Source organism: Cryptomeria japonica, chromosome 11 (genome assembly GCF_030272615.1).
Source record: "Cryptomeria japonica chromosome 11, Sugi_1.0, whole genome shotgun sequence".
Lineage (NCBI taxonomy): Eukaryota > Viridiplantae > Streptophyta > Pinopsida > Cupressales > Cupressaceae > Cryptomeria > Cryptomeria japonica.
The window spans coordinates 531,878,354-531,895,614 of record NC_081415.1 but is presented as its reverse complement, the minus strand read 5'-3'; the positions used below and the strand labels follow the sequence as shown (position 1 = coordinate 531,895,614).

The 17,261-nt window shown below is 34.1% G+C and overlaps 2 protein-coding genes across 2 annotated transcripts; one reads left to right on the top strand and one right to left on the bottom strand.

The window, feature by feature from the left end:
- Positions 1-1,785: 1,785 nt before the first annotated feature.
- LOC131066423 (L-type lectin-domain containing receptor kinase IX.1-like) lies at positions 1,786-3,443 on the top strand. Its single transcript, XM_059214685.1, has 4 exons — positions 1,786-1,951; positions 2,150-2,524; positions 2,599-2,997; positions 3,376-3,443. The coding sequence occupies exons 1-4, from the start codon at positions 1,786-1,788 to the stop codon at positions 3,441-3,443; spliced, it is 1,008 nt and encodes a 335-aa protein (XP_059070668.1).
- A 1,994-nt stretch (positions 3,444-5,437) lies between these two features.
- Positions 5,438-6,304, bottom strand: LOC131066422 (dirigent protein 16). Its single transcript, XM_058001177.2, has one exon. The coding sequence runs from the start codon at positions 6,302-6,304 to the stop codon at positions 5,438-5,440; it is 867 nt and encodes a 288-aa protein (XP_057857160.2).
- Positions 6,305-17,261: the final 10,957 nt, after the last annotated feature.

Here is a 17,261-nt window from a genome sequence, read left to right as displayed (position 1 = left end):
TGTACGTTTGTGCCTTGTTTGAACATCATTCCATGTCATACACCTTTATGTGTCTTCATTCATGTTTTCATGCATTGGTTAATTCATGTATATCCCTTAAACCTTTCTTAAAAAGATTTCAAAAAATAGATGTGATTCACGTGAGTATGTCACAATTGAGGGACGTGTATCATCTAAGATATACCTTACTTTGGTTAACTCTCTTCCTTCTTTGTCCATTATATTTACATATTGAATGTGTGCATGTGAAAACATTAAAAATATATATATTAAATATTGATCAATAAAATAATAACAAAATCAACATCTTAAATAAGAAATTTAGACTTAGAATACATTTAAAAAATGGGCTTTATCGGTTTCCCAACATGATAATGTACTCTATAAGTGTTGCAAGCCTCAAATCGTTTGGAGTAAAATCTTCTTTATCCACTTTCTTTTGCAGAGATTGAAGGTACTAGTTGGCTACTTCACTGGTGATTCGGTCAGCTTCTATATTTGTCTCCTCAATGAAAACTATGATAGAGACTTAATATTTGGGTGGTTGTAATAACCAACATTTTTTCTTATTCTCTTTTTCAATATTTGAACATAATTATATAAGTTGGGTCCTAAAATTGGAGAATTAATAATTGGGTGGTTATAGTAACCAATATTATTTTCTTATTCTCTTTTCAAATAATTGAAGATAGTACTAATATCGTTTTGGTAGGTTCTTGGTTCCTTGAAAAAATTGTAACCCTTTTTTTTAATTGACCATAAGTTTTTATGGTGATAAGGAAAGTTGTAATAAGATCTCTATCTAGGTTTGTCACCCTAGGAGCAATGTTGCAATGTGGAGCACCTACTTAAGACCTATTTGGATAATTATCCCAATGGCAACTATTTTAGGATCATCTTGCACGATCTACTTGAAAACATAATTTTTAATACGGATGGCCTACCCTAGAAATTGTAGAGGTCACTCATAGTTTATGAGTTCACCATCATCTCTTTGTGCGACTTCAGTAGAGAGAATGATCAAAGCAAGTTCACCAATTCCCTCCTACTACCAACTAGTTGGGCGAGACTCCATTGGATATGAAGGACATCTTCAAGAAATTTGCCTTCAACAATATATGTAAGTTGGCATTTGGCATGGACTCAATGATCTAGATTAACATACAAAGAATAAAATAAAAAAATGCTTAAGTGAAAATTTTGAAATATTAATTAAAAATTACAAGAGCAACCCAATTTGTGTTGAATGCCTCATAAAACATATCAATAGATTTCGTCAAAACATACAAAAAAAAATTACACAAATGATTTACAATATAATAAGAAAACATTAAAAAATTGTTTTAATTTTTTTATCTCTAAAATTTTAACAATAATTTTAATATTTATCTACAACACTTTTTTATTGGCTCTCTTTTTCTTAAATTTTAAGAAATATGAACTTTAAAAGTTATCATAAAAAATACAAATATATCAACTAGAATATTATTTTTTAATCTTTTAAAAAACAATATTAAAAAATCAAATAAAATATTAAATTTACAAGAACTTTATAGATTTGTTTGTATAATACTTTTTCCATCCACAAATTGAATAAGACTTCAAAAAATAAATAAACTGACTGTTGAACAATTGAAAGCGAACATAGAAATGATTTTAAAACATAAAAAACAGGGCAAGAAGATGAAAATAAACGTGAGACTCGAAAAAGAACAGTAAACAAACAAAAGAATGGTAAGCGTACGGACATAACAATGCTCCTAAAATATTAATATCTCTTTCGACATGGATAACAATCATGTGGGAATCAATGTGAATAGCGTTGTTTCCAAGATGAATATCTCTGTCAGCGACGGCGTAGCAAAGAAACTCCAACTATTTTTTTTTAGCGCAATGGATATGTTATATGGAAAACCCATAACACCAATCTTGTCTTATGACATAGACCTCAGTCAGTTTCTTCCTTAGAATGTCAAGATTGGCTTCTCCACTTCCACCGTGTTCGGTTCAAAGGAGTCTCACAACGTCTACTATTGGGACTTTTCTTCTCAATACCCATGGGAAATCGACACACAGCCCAAAATTCAACCGTTCCAGAGAAATAACAAAAGAAATGTTAGTCTCTTGTTAATTATACCCTTTGTTGCAGTGGTCGGTTTGGCACTGCTCTTAGCCCGGTGGCGGCATGGTAACCCCAACAATTTGAAAACCAAAGAGTTGGACAAACACTTTTCTCAAGGCCCGCGTAAGTTCTCCTACTCTGTCTTTCGTGCTGCAACGAAGAACTTCAACAATGATCAAATGCTTGGAAAAGGAGGGACAAGTCTACAGAGGCATCTTGTCTCCATCAAAGGAGACTGTGGCAGTAAAAGAATATCGCAAGGCTCCAAACAAGGGCAAAAGGAATATATTTCAGAAGTGAGTATATTCTCTAAACTGAGGCATCGGAACCTTGTGCAGCTCCACGGATGGTGCCATGAAAAGGGCTGCCTGCTTCTTGTCTATGAATTTCAGCCAAACGGAAGTCTAGACAAATATTTATTTGGGGAGAAGAATAGGAGTGATTTGACCTAAGATACAGTATTGCTTGTGACATAGCCTCTGCTCTTCTATATCTTCATGAAGAATGGGATCAACGTGTTGTGCACAGAGATATAAAGGCTAGCAATGTAATGTTGGATGGAAAATTCATAGGAAAGTTGGGGAATTTCGAGCTGGCAAGAGTGGTGGAACGTGAGCGTGCAGTCTCGGACACAACAATGCTGGCAGGCACATTTGGGTATCTTGCACCTGAATGTGTGGTTACCAGAAAAGCAAGCTTAGAATCAGATGTCTTCAATTTTGGGGCTGCGTGCCTAGAAATTGCCTGCGGAAGGAGGGCTATGGACCGGAGCCTGGATGATCATAATTGGAGATTAGTCGAATGGGTTTGGGACTTGCATGGAAAGGGCAAGATTTTGGAAGCCACAGATGCAAAGCTGGATGGAAATTTCAATGGTGAGGAGATGGAGAGCGTATTATTAGTGGGATTGTTGTGCTCTCATCTCCACTCCCTCCTCTTCCTTTGAGTTATCCAAAACTAGTGTACACTACCTCTCATGGTCCTGTCAATTGATGAATTCCCAAGCATAAATGCCCACATGCTATGTAGATCATGGCTGAAAACCTAAACTTGAAAGCAACACTATTGTGGATCAATAGCTTAGGTGGGGTAGTCAGTGGTACTAATCACCCATGAAGAAAGCTATTGTCATGCTCTGATGTCTTATGAAAAGTTAAAACACTCTAAATTTAAACTTTGGACGTGGAGAACGTATGCAACACTCTTAGAATTGGAAGGAAAAACAATCTAAATGAAATTGGTAATTGATGCAGATAAATATTCGTTCACTGCAACCAAGACTCAGAAATACTGTTCAGTGCCTGATAACAAAGTGCCATAGCATCACATGTTCAGTGCCTTCATGTTTAAAACTAGTCACTCATAGGTTTCTATTAAGATGAAATGCTATGCCAAGATAATAAATGAAGGCACCTATTTGAATGCATAATAGGAGCTAGATGTAGATCATCACCCTCTCTAAACAACTTGTCTAATATTCACCATCAATAAACTAGTAGTCTCCCTAACAAAACATTAAACTAGCTATAACTCATATACGACCTTGTTCTTACTATAGAGATTAAAAACATAAATCGCTAACACACAAATTATAGACTCTTTCTCTCATCATTAAAGTTTATCAAAACCATAGATTCATATGGATTTAATAATATTTTCACTCCTGAGCTTTAAATAAGGGCTTCTGATTCAACATTTTCATTTTTGAAAAAAAAACCTAAAAATAAAGAACCTCCATATTTCAAGAGATTTAATGAGTCCTTAATAATGAAAGCCAACTTTCTATTCTTGATTTTTCATAAGCTATCAAATCAATGTTTAATTTAGGATAAATTAATGAATGAGGGGAACATAAATCACCTTAGGAGCTTCTATCTCTATATAATTTTGTTATTTTCTTAATATATTGTCACTTATCCCTGAAATCAAACAAGGATTTGAAAACATCTCTTTGATCACTTTTAATTCAAATATGGATAATGAAGACTTAACCTTAATCAACTAGAGTCAAGAAAACTCTTTAATAGCACTACATATTCTTAACCAACTTCTATCAAGGAAAGAAGGTTTTATCTAAAAATTCTAGAATTTTATTCTAGCCACATCATGCAAAATAAATTTATATGGAAAACCATGTTTAATCTCTTTTGATTCATGTAACTAGTAATCTTAGAGCTATTTTTTTATTATCTTAGAATTATCCACATGAGTCTCATCTTATTAGTTGTTTTGTATAATAACTTTAAGGTTAAAAGACAATAAAAAGTAAATATTTTACTATTTTCCACCTTTTTCACATACAAAGCAATATAGAGGCACTCTGAAACCGCCTTTGCATAGATTATCATATATTAGAATTTTTTCTAGCACACAAAAGAATTATAATTTGGAGCTAGCTCTAATCATTAATTGAAATTTCTAGGCCAATCCTTCATAACTAAAATATTACCATGTTTTAGAAGTCGTATATGTCATACATACCTAATGTATTTCTATTTCACATAGCCTAATTTGTGTGATCCAAAAAGAAATGTTACATTAAGATGAAAATAAAAGGAAAATGCACTTTCTACTCTTCCAAATTTGAAATCTTGGATAATTTTTTTAAAATATATAATTTATATATATTTATAATGGACACCTACCAGTAAATACTAATTTTAATTCCCACAATGCTAAATGATTAATATAGGCTTCTTCATGGTTAGGATTTGAGATCAATAGAGCTTGTCACATCCTTGAATTTATTTAAAAAGTAGTTCTTTCACCATTTCCCTAAATCTATGAAATATAAATACTCATTATAATTTATTTATTTTTTATTAAACACCATATACTAAATCTTTTTCAAAAAAATCTCTTTAAGAAAATCATATTTAACACATAGAACTATATTTTTAAATGCTAGACACCTACACCTCCAAAGCTTTTGAAAAATATAAACTTTTTTGCATATTAAAAGTCAGTATTTTAGAATCTAATCCATACCGTGCCATATGAAAACTTCTTGTAAATGTTATTTACTACATCCAACACAATTTTCAAAATGGGGAGGATTGATAACTGATAAATTAGAATGGATTGTCATCTACCAATGCGCACCGTGTAGGTAAGATTAAGTATGTACCTATAACAGAGGCAAGATCGAAATTACATTTCTTAAATAACAAATGAAGAGTTTTTATTGAGTTTGGGATTCACTCACAACACACCCAAGTTGTACAATTCACAAAATCACTAAACTGGATGAAAAAGAAAGACTAGTGGAGGAGAAAAAGCATGGGAAGAGCGGGATACAAGGGATTGATGGGTTTATTAATAGGTAAGTGTGACTGTGAATTTGAGCACTGTCTCATCCACTGTGTCCGAAACTGTCTCGATGAGAGCATGACCTTGAGCGTCATGGAACACCCCGCTCCCACCTACTACTGCAACCTCCCTCTGTGCCAATGCAATGTTGTCTTTGCCTGAGAATTCTATGCTACTGCCTCCGTATTCAGAACCTTCAAATTTAGCTGTGAAAGCCAGCAACATTGTATTGGGATCTTCCTGTTCGGCAGTGTTGGGCAAGTGATAATAATATCCCTCTCCCTTTCCAAGCACAGAAGATGAGTGGAGATCAGGACCTTCTGTGAGAGTATCCTCAATCACAATCACATTATTCAGAGGGATACCCGATTCCCTTCCAAGTGGATTCTGAGGATTTAGCCCGCCATTAATAATATTTGTGCTGGGAAAGGAGTTCTGAAAGCCCAAGCCAGGTGAATTAAGGCCAAGGCCAGGAATAAGTGAGCCTATGCCCTGCACTCCTCCGTTGGTGGAAGAGATGGGCAGCTGGCCAAAGAAAGGAGAATTGTTGATAGCTCCACTTGGAATAGTCAATGGGAGAGGACCATTCCCATTCCCAATGCCATTGAAGTTGATGTTATTTCCAATGGGGGCTTGCAGGCCAGAGATCGCATTGCCACTGCCTTGAAGTCCTCCAAGTCCAAGTCCAGGCTTGGCAGTGGGGTTGGGTTCTTCCGTTATGTGGTGCATGAAGAAAGTGATAGTCTTTGGACTTGAAGACCCTTCTTCTTCTGCTTCTGGGCTATCTGTTAGTAATTTTCTAGTCGCAGTCACATAACTACCCCACACAATGAGAAGCATCAGAAAAAGAAGCTCGTTAGTCTTCCGTGCCATAATCTTGTCCAAATTCTTCTGTCAAGCAGAATGAGCCGAATTGAGAGCAGGAGGAATGAACTGATATGAATGTGTGTAGTTCAGAATGACTATATATACGATATATAAGCCCCATTCAATTGCATAGATATTCGGTTTACCTGCTTTCCAAATCTGTTGTCATCGGTCTTCAAAACTAGTCAGGATAGTAGATTTTATTATAATGGAGATTTGGTAGGATGGGATCATTTTTTGTTTATGGTTTTGGTTTCCAAACACATTATCTTCACTTCACCTGATCCCTTCAACCTAACCTGTCGTCCCTCGATAGATATCGTTTACCAAAATTTCTCTGTACATCGATGGAAATTTTACAGGATAATAATAATAAGAGATACCAGTCGTTGGGCCAGCCTTAAACAGCACACACTAAGCCTTGATCGCTTAGGTGGTTGCGGGCCCATTCCTTTCAATTGACATTCCATTACAGATCCGTTCCGTCCAAATAAACCTCACCGTTAACTTTCAAATTATCCCCCCATCCCCCAGCCTGCGCGAAAATGGGAGCTTTGGAATAGGGTATGGGCATCCATGGATAAAGAATGGAGTAATTTTGTCAGGTGGTGTAGCTGCAATTGACCTGGTAGACATATGCAAAATGTGTAAGCTTAAACAAGGCACGCGAACTATTTCACGGAATGCCTCAAAGAAATATGTTCTTATGGAACGCCATGTTTACAGGATATGAAGAAATTCGATTTTGTTGAAAATGCTTTAGAAACTTTCAATAAAATGCCATTGGCAGGTCTAGATTGAAGTTATTCTTGGGCATAGCTTGAAATAAAAAAAATTTAAATGCAGGGGAGAGTTTAAGTTAAGAACATAAATACTAATAAATAATTATTAGCTTGAATTATCTAGGCTCGCATTAAAATAAAAAGATGTGATCATGAAAAACTTTCAAAGTATCAAAATAAATTAGACTAGGTTGATAAGTTGAAGAATATGCTCCATCAAAATTTCAAAACTAAGGACAATAGAGGAGCAGAGATGTGTAGAGATGTGTTTCTAGGAGAATTTTTTGAAGTAATTTGTAAGGGGTGATAATAGATTAATATTTTTAAAATATAGATTATTTTGAAATACAAAAATATTTTTAATATTTATATGATAATATGAATAAGCCATTCATCATAGATATTATATAATTTAATTACAAAATATTAGAATTGAATTGATATTTTACAGGAGATTTGACAAATAAATAAATAAAGTTATTCTTGTTGTTATGAATGAGCATATATTATATAAAAACTATAACAAATGTATAAAGACTACAAATTTTAACTGCAAATGATAAAATATAGAAAATATGCAGTTATCCATAACCAACATCTAGTTGGATTGAATTAGAATTTGAGTTTAATTTTGAGTCACTCCTACTATGAGAAGTTTATTTTTCCATTAGAATGCCAACCAATCATTTTTTGTGCTTTTTCAGCAACCTATATACTATTTGAAGAATTAACATCCTAACGTATCATGAGAGTCTAGCATTACTTAAATCTCTTGATATTTTAGTTGCAAGACATTGTGAGCGATCACCAACTTCTTCGATCAATCAAAGGTAAAGGTTGTTCCTCTTGATTGATTGAATGAATTTACATATGGACCAATTCTTTTTTGCAAAAAATTAATTGGCAACTTGCGAAAGGAGGCTAAACGCAAGCACCCTCAGCTCAAATGCATCCTACCCATTTGAAATTCACCATTTAATAGTATCACCATATGCTAATGCATGATTTTATCCATCATTGCCTTAGTTTATTTAAGCTGGATTACAAAGAATAAGGCTAGTCGATGTGTCAATAGAGTTGACTCCTCATTAGTATACATTTTTCATAGGGAATTCATAAGCCTTTCTTTCACTTCTTCCCCATGAGATGAATGCACTTTCCCAATCCTTCCTACATATTATTTGAGAGTTAGATCATAGGCTGTCATATGAAGTGTGGTGTTCACAATATTCCATCATTGTATCACAATGGGCCTAATATTCTCCTTATCAAATCTTAAAGTAGGATCACTACTATCAATGCCTTTCTTTTTTGCCCAAGCATGCTATCAAGTATCTTATAAATCTCTTAAACGCTTGAAGAATGTATCTTAACATATCTTATGATTTGTGTAATAGGTGAAATAAAGGAGAAATCCTATTTACAAGTGCAAAAAAACTACAAAATATATAATTTAAAATAAGGATTAAGACTCAAGTGTTAAAGAGTGAATTCTATTACAAATTTAAGGAAAATAAATTTATGATTTGAAAAATTTTAATAATTCATAATTTCTTATTTCATTATATAAATTTGCAATCATCATCAACGATACTTTTTTTAACACTTATTCCTCATGTTGTGCCAGCCTCTAGCTATCTACCCCAATTTTAATTGACCACTATAAATTAAAGAGGCTCTTCCACCTCATCTAAATAGTATGCTCATATATTTACATTTGACATTTTTTCTAGAACACAGAAGAATGTGTTGGAAAAAGCAAAAGAAATTGATAGGGGAAATTTGGATGGTGTAAGGGCAAACCTACATCACCAAAAATATTTTAATATAATTTTTCAAAGGTTTTTGTTTTTTGATAAGGATAAACGGGTTTTACAAGGACCCGAAACCTAAAGTTTTACAAAAGTCGGCCAACAGCCAAACCGGCAAGAAAAAACAACAAAACAGGAGAGCAAGCCCGAAGAGAAAAACAAACAAAAGAAATGTAGACAAATAAGCCAAAGAAAAAAAGCTCTCAGTTAAGCGAGAGCACCAGATCCTTGTTCTTTTGGATGGAAATCATGTTGATTTCCTCAAGCTCCTCCATGATGAATCTGGAGGTACCCTTGTTGTTGCTTCTACTCCTAGTTCTGGAACTGGGTCCAGTGGTTTTGTTGTCTCTAGCAGCCATATCATCTCCTCCAAGATCTTTCACCGGGTCAATGTGATAGGATCTATAATCAGCAACCATGTCATTAATCTTTTCAAGCCCCTCAATGTTGTTGTTCATGGCTTCTTTACTAATGTCGACCAGGTTCTTGAGATTTTTCTTAATCCCAACCATGGATTATTCCACCTTATCAATCCTTTGTTCATGGTTACATTTCATTACCTCAATATTTAGAGAGAGTTTTTGAGTCATGATCATGAGTTTCTCTAGCTTGCTGGGTTCAGGGAAAGTAGTGAAAATGTCAATTATTTCTTTAACCCCCATTTTCAGGGTTTCAATTTTGCGCTCGAACCACTTCTAGCAGCACTCCTGGCTTCTGGTGGCTTCCATGACAAGATTCATCGGGCTACCATCCTTCCCCTGATTTTCTTTTTGGACATTGATAGGGATGTCTAGATTAATCCCTTGGTCCATAATCTTCGGGCTGTGATCCTTCCTCGCTAGCTTTTTCTTTTTGGTGAGGGGTTTGGCCTTGAAGATCAGCTTGTTGTTAGTTTCGTATTTGCTAACCGCCCATCTGGGGTGATTCTTGTTGTTGAGCATCTCAAGAGTGACCATCTTTTCCTTTTCATCCGCAGGTTCGTATTCAAGGTCATCAATAGGAACCCCACTATCATCCAGGTCCATCTCTGAGTCAAAGACATCTTGGACCTTCGTCTGTAGGCCAATCTCAACCAACGGGGGCACAACTTCAATGGATTAAGTGTGTTCCATGATAAGGACAATAAGTCCCTCATGCAGAATAGGGTTGTTAGGGTTTTCCAGTTGCTTTTCCAAGCTATTCTCAAGGGAGGAGGCTAGATAGTAGGGAACAAAGATAATTTTACCATGCCGAAAATGATTTAGGATAGTGAAATGGTAGGAGAAGATGCTTGCATACCTGCCATCGAGGGTGATATACCTCATTATACACTCTGTCATGTCAACCCATGGGGCCATGAGATCTTTTTTTTTATAGTCGCCATCGACCATCTTGGTGACTCTGGAGTGCTCCTTGTCTTTGTCAAAGAAACTCGACAAATCCTCCTCCCCAATTTTTCTATCCCTGTAAAACCTTCTTCCATTCGTAGCCAGATGAGTGACCGTCTCCACCAAAGTTTCATCAATTTGATAATCGGCACCGTAAGCCCTAAGACTCCCTTTTTTCCATCTGTTAACAAAGGCCTCTATAATCAAAGCAGAGGGGCCATGAATCCGGTCCAGGTAGGGGAAGAAACCACCATCTATGACTTCTTGCCAGACATCTTTATTCTTTTTCCAATTCTTGCAAGTAGAGGGTTCTTTTTTGTTCTTATCGCCTCCCATTATGTTCTTGGTCGCCAAATAATAGGATAAGGAGCTCACTATCACCAACCAATCGTAGAAAATGGGCCACACCCAAAGGATATCCAAACAATAGCAGAAAAACCACACAATGAGATAGGAAATCCAGTCACCGAGGAGGTTTCTAGATTTTTGATTAGGGAAAACCAGAAAGAGTCATTTCCCTATCAACTCAATTATGTCATGATGAGGGATCATTGATTAATTCAGTAATCATTACGTGCCAGATCACACATATTTTTGGGGAAAACATCCTTGCTACTCCACCAGTTGGTTGCCACATATCCCACCGCCAGATTGGCTAGTAGATCTGCTGCCTTATTGCCTTCTCGGTATATGTGCAAGATTTTGAAATCTGTTAGTTCATTAATTATATTTCAGCAGTCCTTGATCAAGCTGGCAATCGTCCAGCTAGGGTCCGTGCAACCACTCCAGCAGTTGACAATGTTTAGCGAGTCAGACTCCAGCCACACTTTAGTAAACCTCTCTCTTTTGGCCATGTGTAGCCCAATGTGGGCAGCACTGGCTTCCGCGTAGTGGTTAATAAAGTTGAATAAAGTTGTAGGATGACTATATTACTAATAAAAGTCCAATATTTAGTAAATATTGTGGCCATAGTTTGAGGGCAAGTTTGACAAAGTGATTCAATTTTGAATCTGGCATATTCTACTTCAAACCTAGAATATTCCTTTTTGGGTGTAATATTATAGGAGATATCATTTGTGACCACTCATATTTCCATCCTAAATGTTAGCTATTCAAATTGGTGCCAAGAGTGAGTTTTAGGTCTCTTTCTATGTTGGAGGCCCTGGTGAGTGGAGGAGGTCTTGTTGATAGATATTATTGGTAGGTTTAGAGGTGGAGTTAGCAAGGCATCTAATGACATTAAATGCAATTTCTAAAGTGATAATATGCTGCCCTCTTGGTTTTGGAAGCAACAAATCATTTAAAATATCCTATTGTTGATTTTAGAGAAGGCCTTTTAAAGAAATCGAGGAGGAGAAGCAAGTTTCTAGGGAAGAAGACCAATTTCAAGGAGAGATTTTGTGGAAGCTCCTACTGGTTTTTGTTTTCTATTTAAGATCAGATTATTATCAGTTTGGTAATGGTTTTCATTGGTACATATGGCTGTAGATCTATTCAACATTTTTGAATGGGAAACACGAGAAATTTCTTATGTAGATTTTTAGTTAAATTCTAGTAGAACCAATCTCTCAAAATGCTTCTACTAGTGGTAGCTAGAGGCTATGTAGGTGTGAAATATTGCCTAGTGCTTCAACTCATGCCTTGTACAATTGTAGAAAGGCTTTGGATTCATTGACCATGTGAAGAATTAAATGCATGTATGCAAATTATATAGTGAATGTCTCCATTACTATTTGTATTTCTGTTACCACACTTGCTAGCATGAATTTGATTATTTGATAATATGATAACATTCAAATAAAATAGAAGATTTTTAATTGTCATTTTCCGTGGCATATTGATTCATACAATTCAATTTAGATATCTAAGTATGAAAATTATGTGGATAACAAAGATTTTTAACTTATTTAGTGTGGTGTTAGACAATTATGTCCTATTATTCATTACTTCTCATTTGATGCATTTTGTGGTTAAATCAATCCTTGTATGCTTTAATTTCATTGTTATTCCTCTGATAAACTGTGGCTTTGTTGCCCATTGGATACACACCAATCCTTGAAGCAAGTGATACAATCACACTCCTTAAATAAACACATATTTAATAGAAAAATACCATTAACAAACCTTATTAGTTTCCCCTTATTAATTATATTTAATATTTTATTTAGTTCGTTAGATTTCATTATAGTGACAATCTTTCTTGTCAAACTTACTTTAGGTACAATTGCAAATTTTGCACCTTTTACTACTTTTAGCACCATTTATCTTGCTAAGGATGTCTTTAAGAGGACTTTGTTTGGTTTAAGCTAACCCGAAAGTGAAAGAGAGGTTATCCACTCTTGTTAATGAGGCTTTAACCCTCTTTAGTTTGTTGATGAACCGCATTTTTTTTAGCTCTTGAAGACAAGCCTTATACTTGAAGGTTAGAAGAGTTATAGGATTATGGAGTAGTGGTTTTAGGACACAACAATGTAGAAGAGCATCATAGCTAGCATTGTCAATGTCTTAAAGGCTAATTGGGAATTATTGTTTGTTTCTTGTAGAGTAAACTAAAAATAAGGAATGAGTAATTGTAGGTGTGTTCTTAAATTCTTAGTGGTGGCCCAATTGCTATGAAATTAAAAGCAAGAAAATCTCTTAACATATAGCATGATAGCTAGCGTTATCAATCTCTTATAGAGGTATTGTGAATTATTGTCTGTTGATTATAAAGTAAACTGAAAATAAGGAAGGAATAAATTATTGCAGGTGTATTCTTAACTTCTTAATGGTGGCCCCAATTGCTTTGAAATTAAAGGCAAGAACACCTTTTAATGTGGGTTCAATCCAAGACATCTAATTGTATTGGTTTCTTGTGAAATCTTTATTCAACATCAACAAAATTTATGGCCTGATGGAATCTCATGATCTTATGTCTTTTGGAGTTGATAACTATCTCCACAACTCCAAGAACCATCTGCAACCAAAACATCGATTATATTTAAAGAGAAAAAGTTATGATTGATGATGTGCAACCTTGAGAGAGATTGATCCAATAGGAATGTGATATTGAGATTAATCTCTAAATGAACTGGATAGATTGCAATGAAAACAATTAATGCTTATAAAAGCATAAAGAAAAAACTCTAGATGAAAACCCTAGGAGAGGATTAAATCAATGCATAACAAGTGTCTTAATCACATAACTGGAGACAACTTGATCTATAATTAGCTTGATCTAATAATATAAAAACACTCCTAAGTATATCTTAAGTGTAAAAAAATAATAATGGACCCAAGTAATTAATAATTGATTAATTAACTACTGAGTTGTTATCCTCATTACTTCAACAATATTGTCAAATTATTGTCTATCTTATGGAAAATTCATGTTCTTTTCCAATTTTAATATCAAATACTATTAGATTATTGATACCTCTATAGATCATGAATTACAACTCATTTAATAATACATGGAATCCTTTTTTATATATGCTTATTATGCATTTACTTTCATTTTAATTTATATTTCAAATAAACCAATTGATTATAATGTATGTCTTTAAATATCCAAATGTGTATGTACATGTGTATATATCCAATTGTGAATAGTTTGTGTTGGATTATTAATATCAACTAAAAGATGATTTAAAAGTACACAGCAATAACATTTTTGTATGTATGATTATTATGGTTTTTTTTAGGACTTGCAAGAAAACAATTCATTATGGCATATTTCTGTAAATGTCTAGATGCATATGTACATGTACATATATCCATTGTCAACAGTCTACATATACACATTTTTACATTATCAAAATAAATATAAGTGATCATATATGTCCAGTGGTATACGCAGTCTACATATGCACACATGCATAAAAAACTATTTGGGAATATATATAGAAAAGGCACCGAATAAAGAACCCTCAACTGTAATGTTGTTTTTTAATTGCATGAAATCTAGAAAACATCAATCTAAATGTTGTTTCTTTTTTTATTTTTTTAAAACAGAAATGCTTCATTATTTCTAAGATTTTAAAGGCATTCATGTTAGTATAATGTATTACATTGTTAGTAAATGTATTACATTGATTAGGGTAGATAGTTAAAGAGTTAGTTTCTACACGGTTAAACTATTTAACTTCTTTAGATGTCGTCTCCACTACTTTATAAAATGCATATCAAATGTAATATTTGATATTGGAATAAAGGAATATTTTATGTATTTTTCATAACAACTGGTATCAGAGCGGTCTCCTTGAATGCCTATGAATATGCAATGAGTATTTGAAGTTGTGCATATGTTTATGTGCCTGTGAATATGGTGTGAGAGAACAACAAACAATCTTTGTGTTTATGTTGTGACATTCCAAGCAATCTTTGTGTATGTAAATTGATTGTAGTTCCCTCTTTCTTTAATCTAGAAGGGGAAATTAGGGCTTAGAAACAAATATTAAAATTTTAGTGAAGTAATTACTGAAAAATAAAAGGGATATTTCATTATGGAGATTGTGGTTGATACGCTAGATAAATATTTTGGTTTTAATTTTCATACTTGGAAAATAAAAATTCAGATGCAATTAATGAATAAATATTTATGGGGAATGGTGAGTGGAAAAGAAACGAAAACTACGGATGCATCTAAATTATTAGAGTGGGAGAACAAAGATGATAAAGACAAAGCTATTATTGGTCTTTCTCTTTCCAATTCAGAATTACATCATATAGATTTGGATACATCATCAGCAGATATTTGAGATAATCTCAATAAATTGTTTGGAGAAAAGGCATTAAATGCAAAATTCTCTCTAAAACTTCAATTGTTTAGGTTCAAAATGGACAATGGAGTCAAAATGTCAAGTCATAAGTAGTTTGAGATCTCTTATCAGACAATTAGCAGAAGTTAAGGCTCCATTAAATGATGAAGATGCTAAGGCTATCTTGTTAAACAACTTGCCTGCAAAATACAATAATATTATTTTTACACTCAGCCAAATAATCTCCCAGAGTTTAGAAGTATGATTTAAGCTCTTTTAGCAGAAGAAAAGAGAACAGATGCAGAAGATTTACAAGGTGTTTCTCAACAGGAAAATGCATTATATGTTTAAAACCATATTAAAATATCAAGCACAAGTAATGAAGATATAAAATGTTTCTATTGTAAGAAAAAAGGTCATAGAGCTTGGTCGTGTAAAAGTCGAGCTAGAGAAGTTATTAAAGGAAAGTTCAAAGACAAAATCAATGAAGAAAACATTTCAAGATTATATTGAGAATGGGGATTCATCAAATGATCAAGTAATTTTTTATGATTCTCTTAGTGATTCTAGAGAAGTGCTATAAGTCTTCACTTCATTGAAGGCTGGTGGCACAGGAGGATGGACGATTTCCATCATCTCATGTTAGCTTCTCGCTTTGAGATGGTGTTTTGCTTGAGAAGCGTTTTTGGTTTTTTGGTTTCTTGTTTATTCCTTGTTGTTGCTGGCATATTTGAGGATATATGTATTGTGAAGTTTGTTTTTGGAGACAGGTAAGGGGTTTGGTGAAAAGCTCAATATGGATGGTTGTCTAGTAGTACTCAAGGTTGTGTTCAAGAATTATACCCTTCCGAGGGTTATCAGGCAACTTGATGAAGCCATGTGGCTAGAGGGCTCAGTATGGATTGTTGTTGAATAATTTGGGATATCAGATAGAGGCTACACCTTTCTGAGGGTTACGAGATAGCTTGATGGAGCTAAAATTGATTCATAATTTGTTTCTTCAAATATGTTTTTCATAAAATGTGTCTATATATATTCTGTAATCAGCAATTTTTATTATGTAAGGCATAAGGGGGGCTTTCTGGATAAACATTTATAAAGAACAATGTAAGAGGGGGGGATTGTTAGTATAATGTATTACATTGTTAGTAAATATATTACATTGATTGGGGTAGACAATTAGAGAGGTAGTTTCTGCACAATTAAACTATTTAACTGTTTTCTACCATCTCCACAACTTTAAAATGTATATCAAATGTAACATTTGATATTAGAATAAAGGAATATTTTATTTATTTTTCATAACAATTTGAAGGTTTTTTAAACATTCTTGCAAAATTCATATTGTTTCTATTCAAGATACCTGACAATTGATGGATTTCTATGAGGCATTTTGTTGAACAGTTCAACATTCCTTATCTATGCTTTCATTTGTTGCATACACATCTAACAAGAGTAGTAGCAACTACAACACCTGATAAAATTCCTCTATCCTTAGTGCTTCAATGTATGCCCATATGCTACTCCAAATCTCTCATTTGGTTTAATCCTTTTCAACAAATCCATTTCTGCATATCCTGCAATCACAACATTCCATGAAACCATATTTTTTGAGTTATTCGGTCAAATACCTCACAACCCTTGTCTATGCTTCCCCATTTTGAATGCATGTCTAATAGACCATTTCCATCTATAACAGATGAAAGTTGCCTATCGTTTATTCTTTTACGTGTTGGAAGTGAAGTCCAACGGACTCCTTCCATTTTACCGCCAAAACCTTTGGCTCTTCATCTTTTGTTTGTAAGCTCTTTAAGAGCTGGTTGAATATCAATTGTTGTGTGTATTCTAAAGCTGCTTGCAGCTGTGTATGAACAAACCAGAATTGGTCATCAATAAAATTGATTCCCTTGCTTTAAGTGTGGATGTAGGCAATCTATCGAACCTCAATAAATGGTGTGTCTCATTTGTCTTTGTTTGTGAATTCATTGTTCAAATTTATGCTCTTCTAAATTTTCTTTAAATCCTAACAATTGGTATCAGAGCGAGGTTAGATCGCTATTAATATTTCGGTGGTTGAAATTCCCGAATCATGGAAGAAGCGAAGATAGAGAAGTTTTCCGGTCATAACTTTGGGTTATGGAAGGTACAGATGGAGTCTTTGCTGATAAAGCAAGACCTTTCATTTGCACTTGAAGGGAAAGAAAAGAAGCCAACTACGATGGCTGATGAAGAATAAGAAAAATTAGACAAGAAGGCAAGAGAAA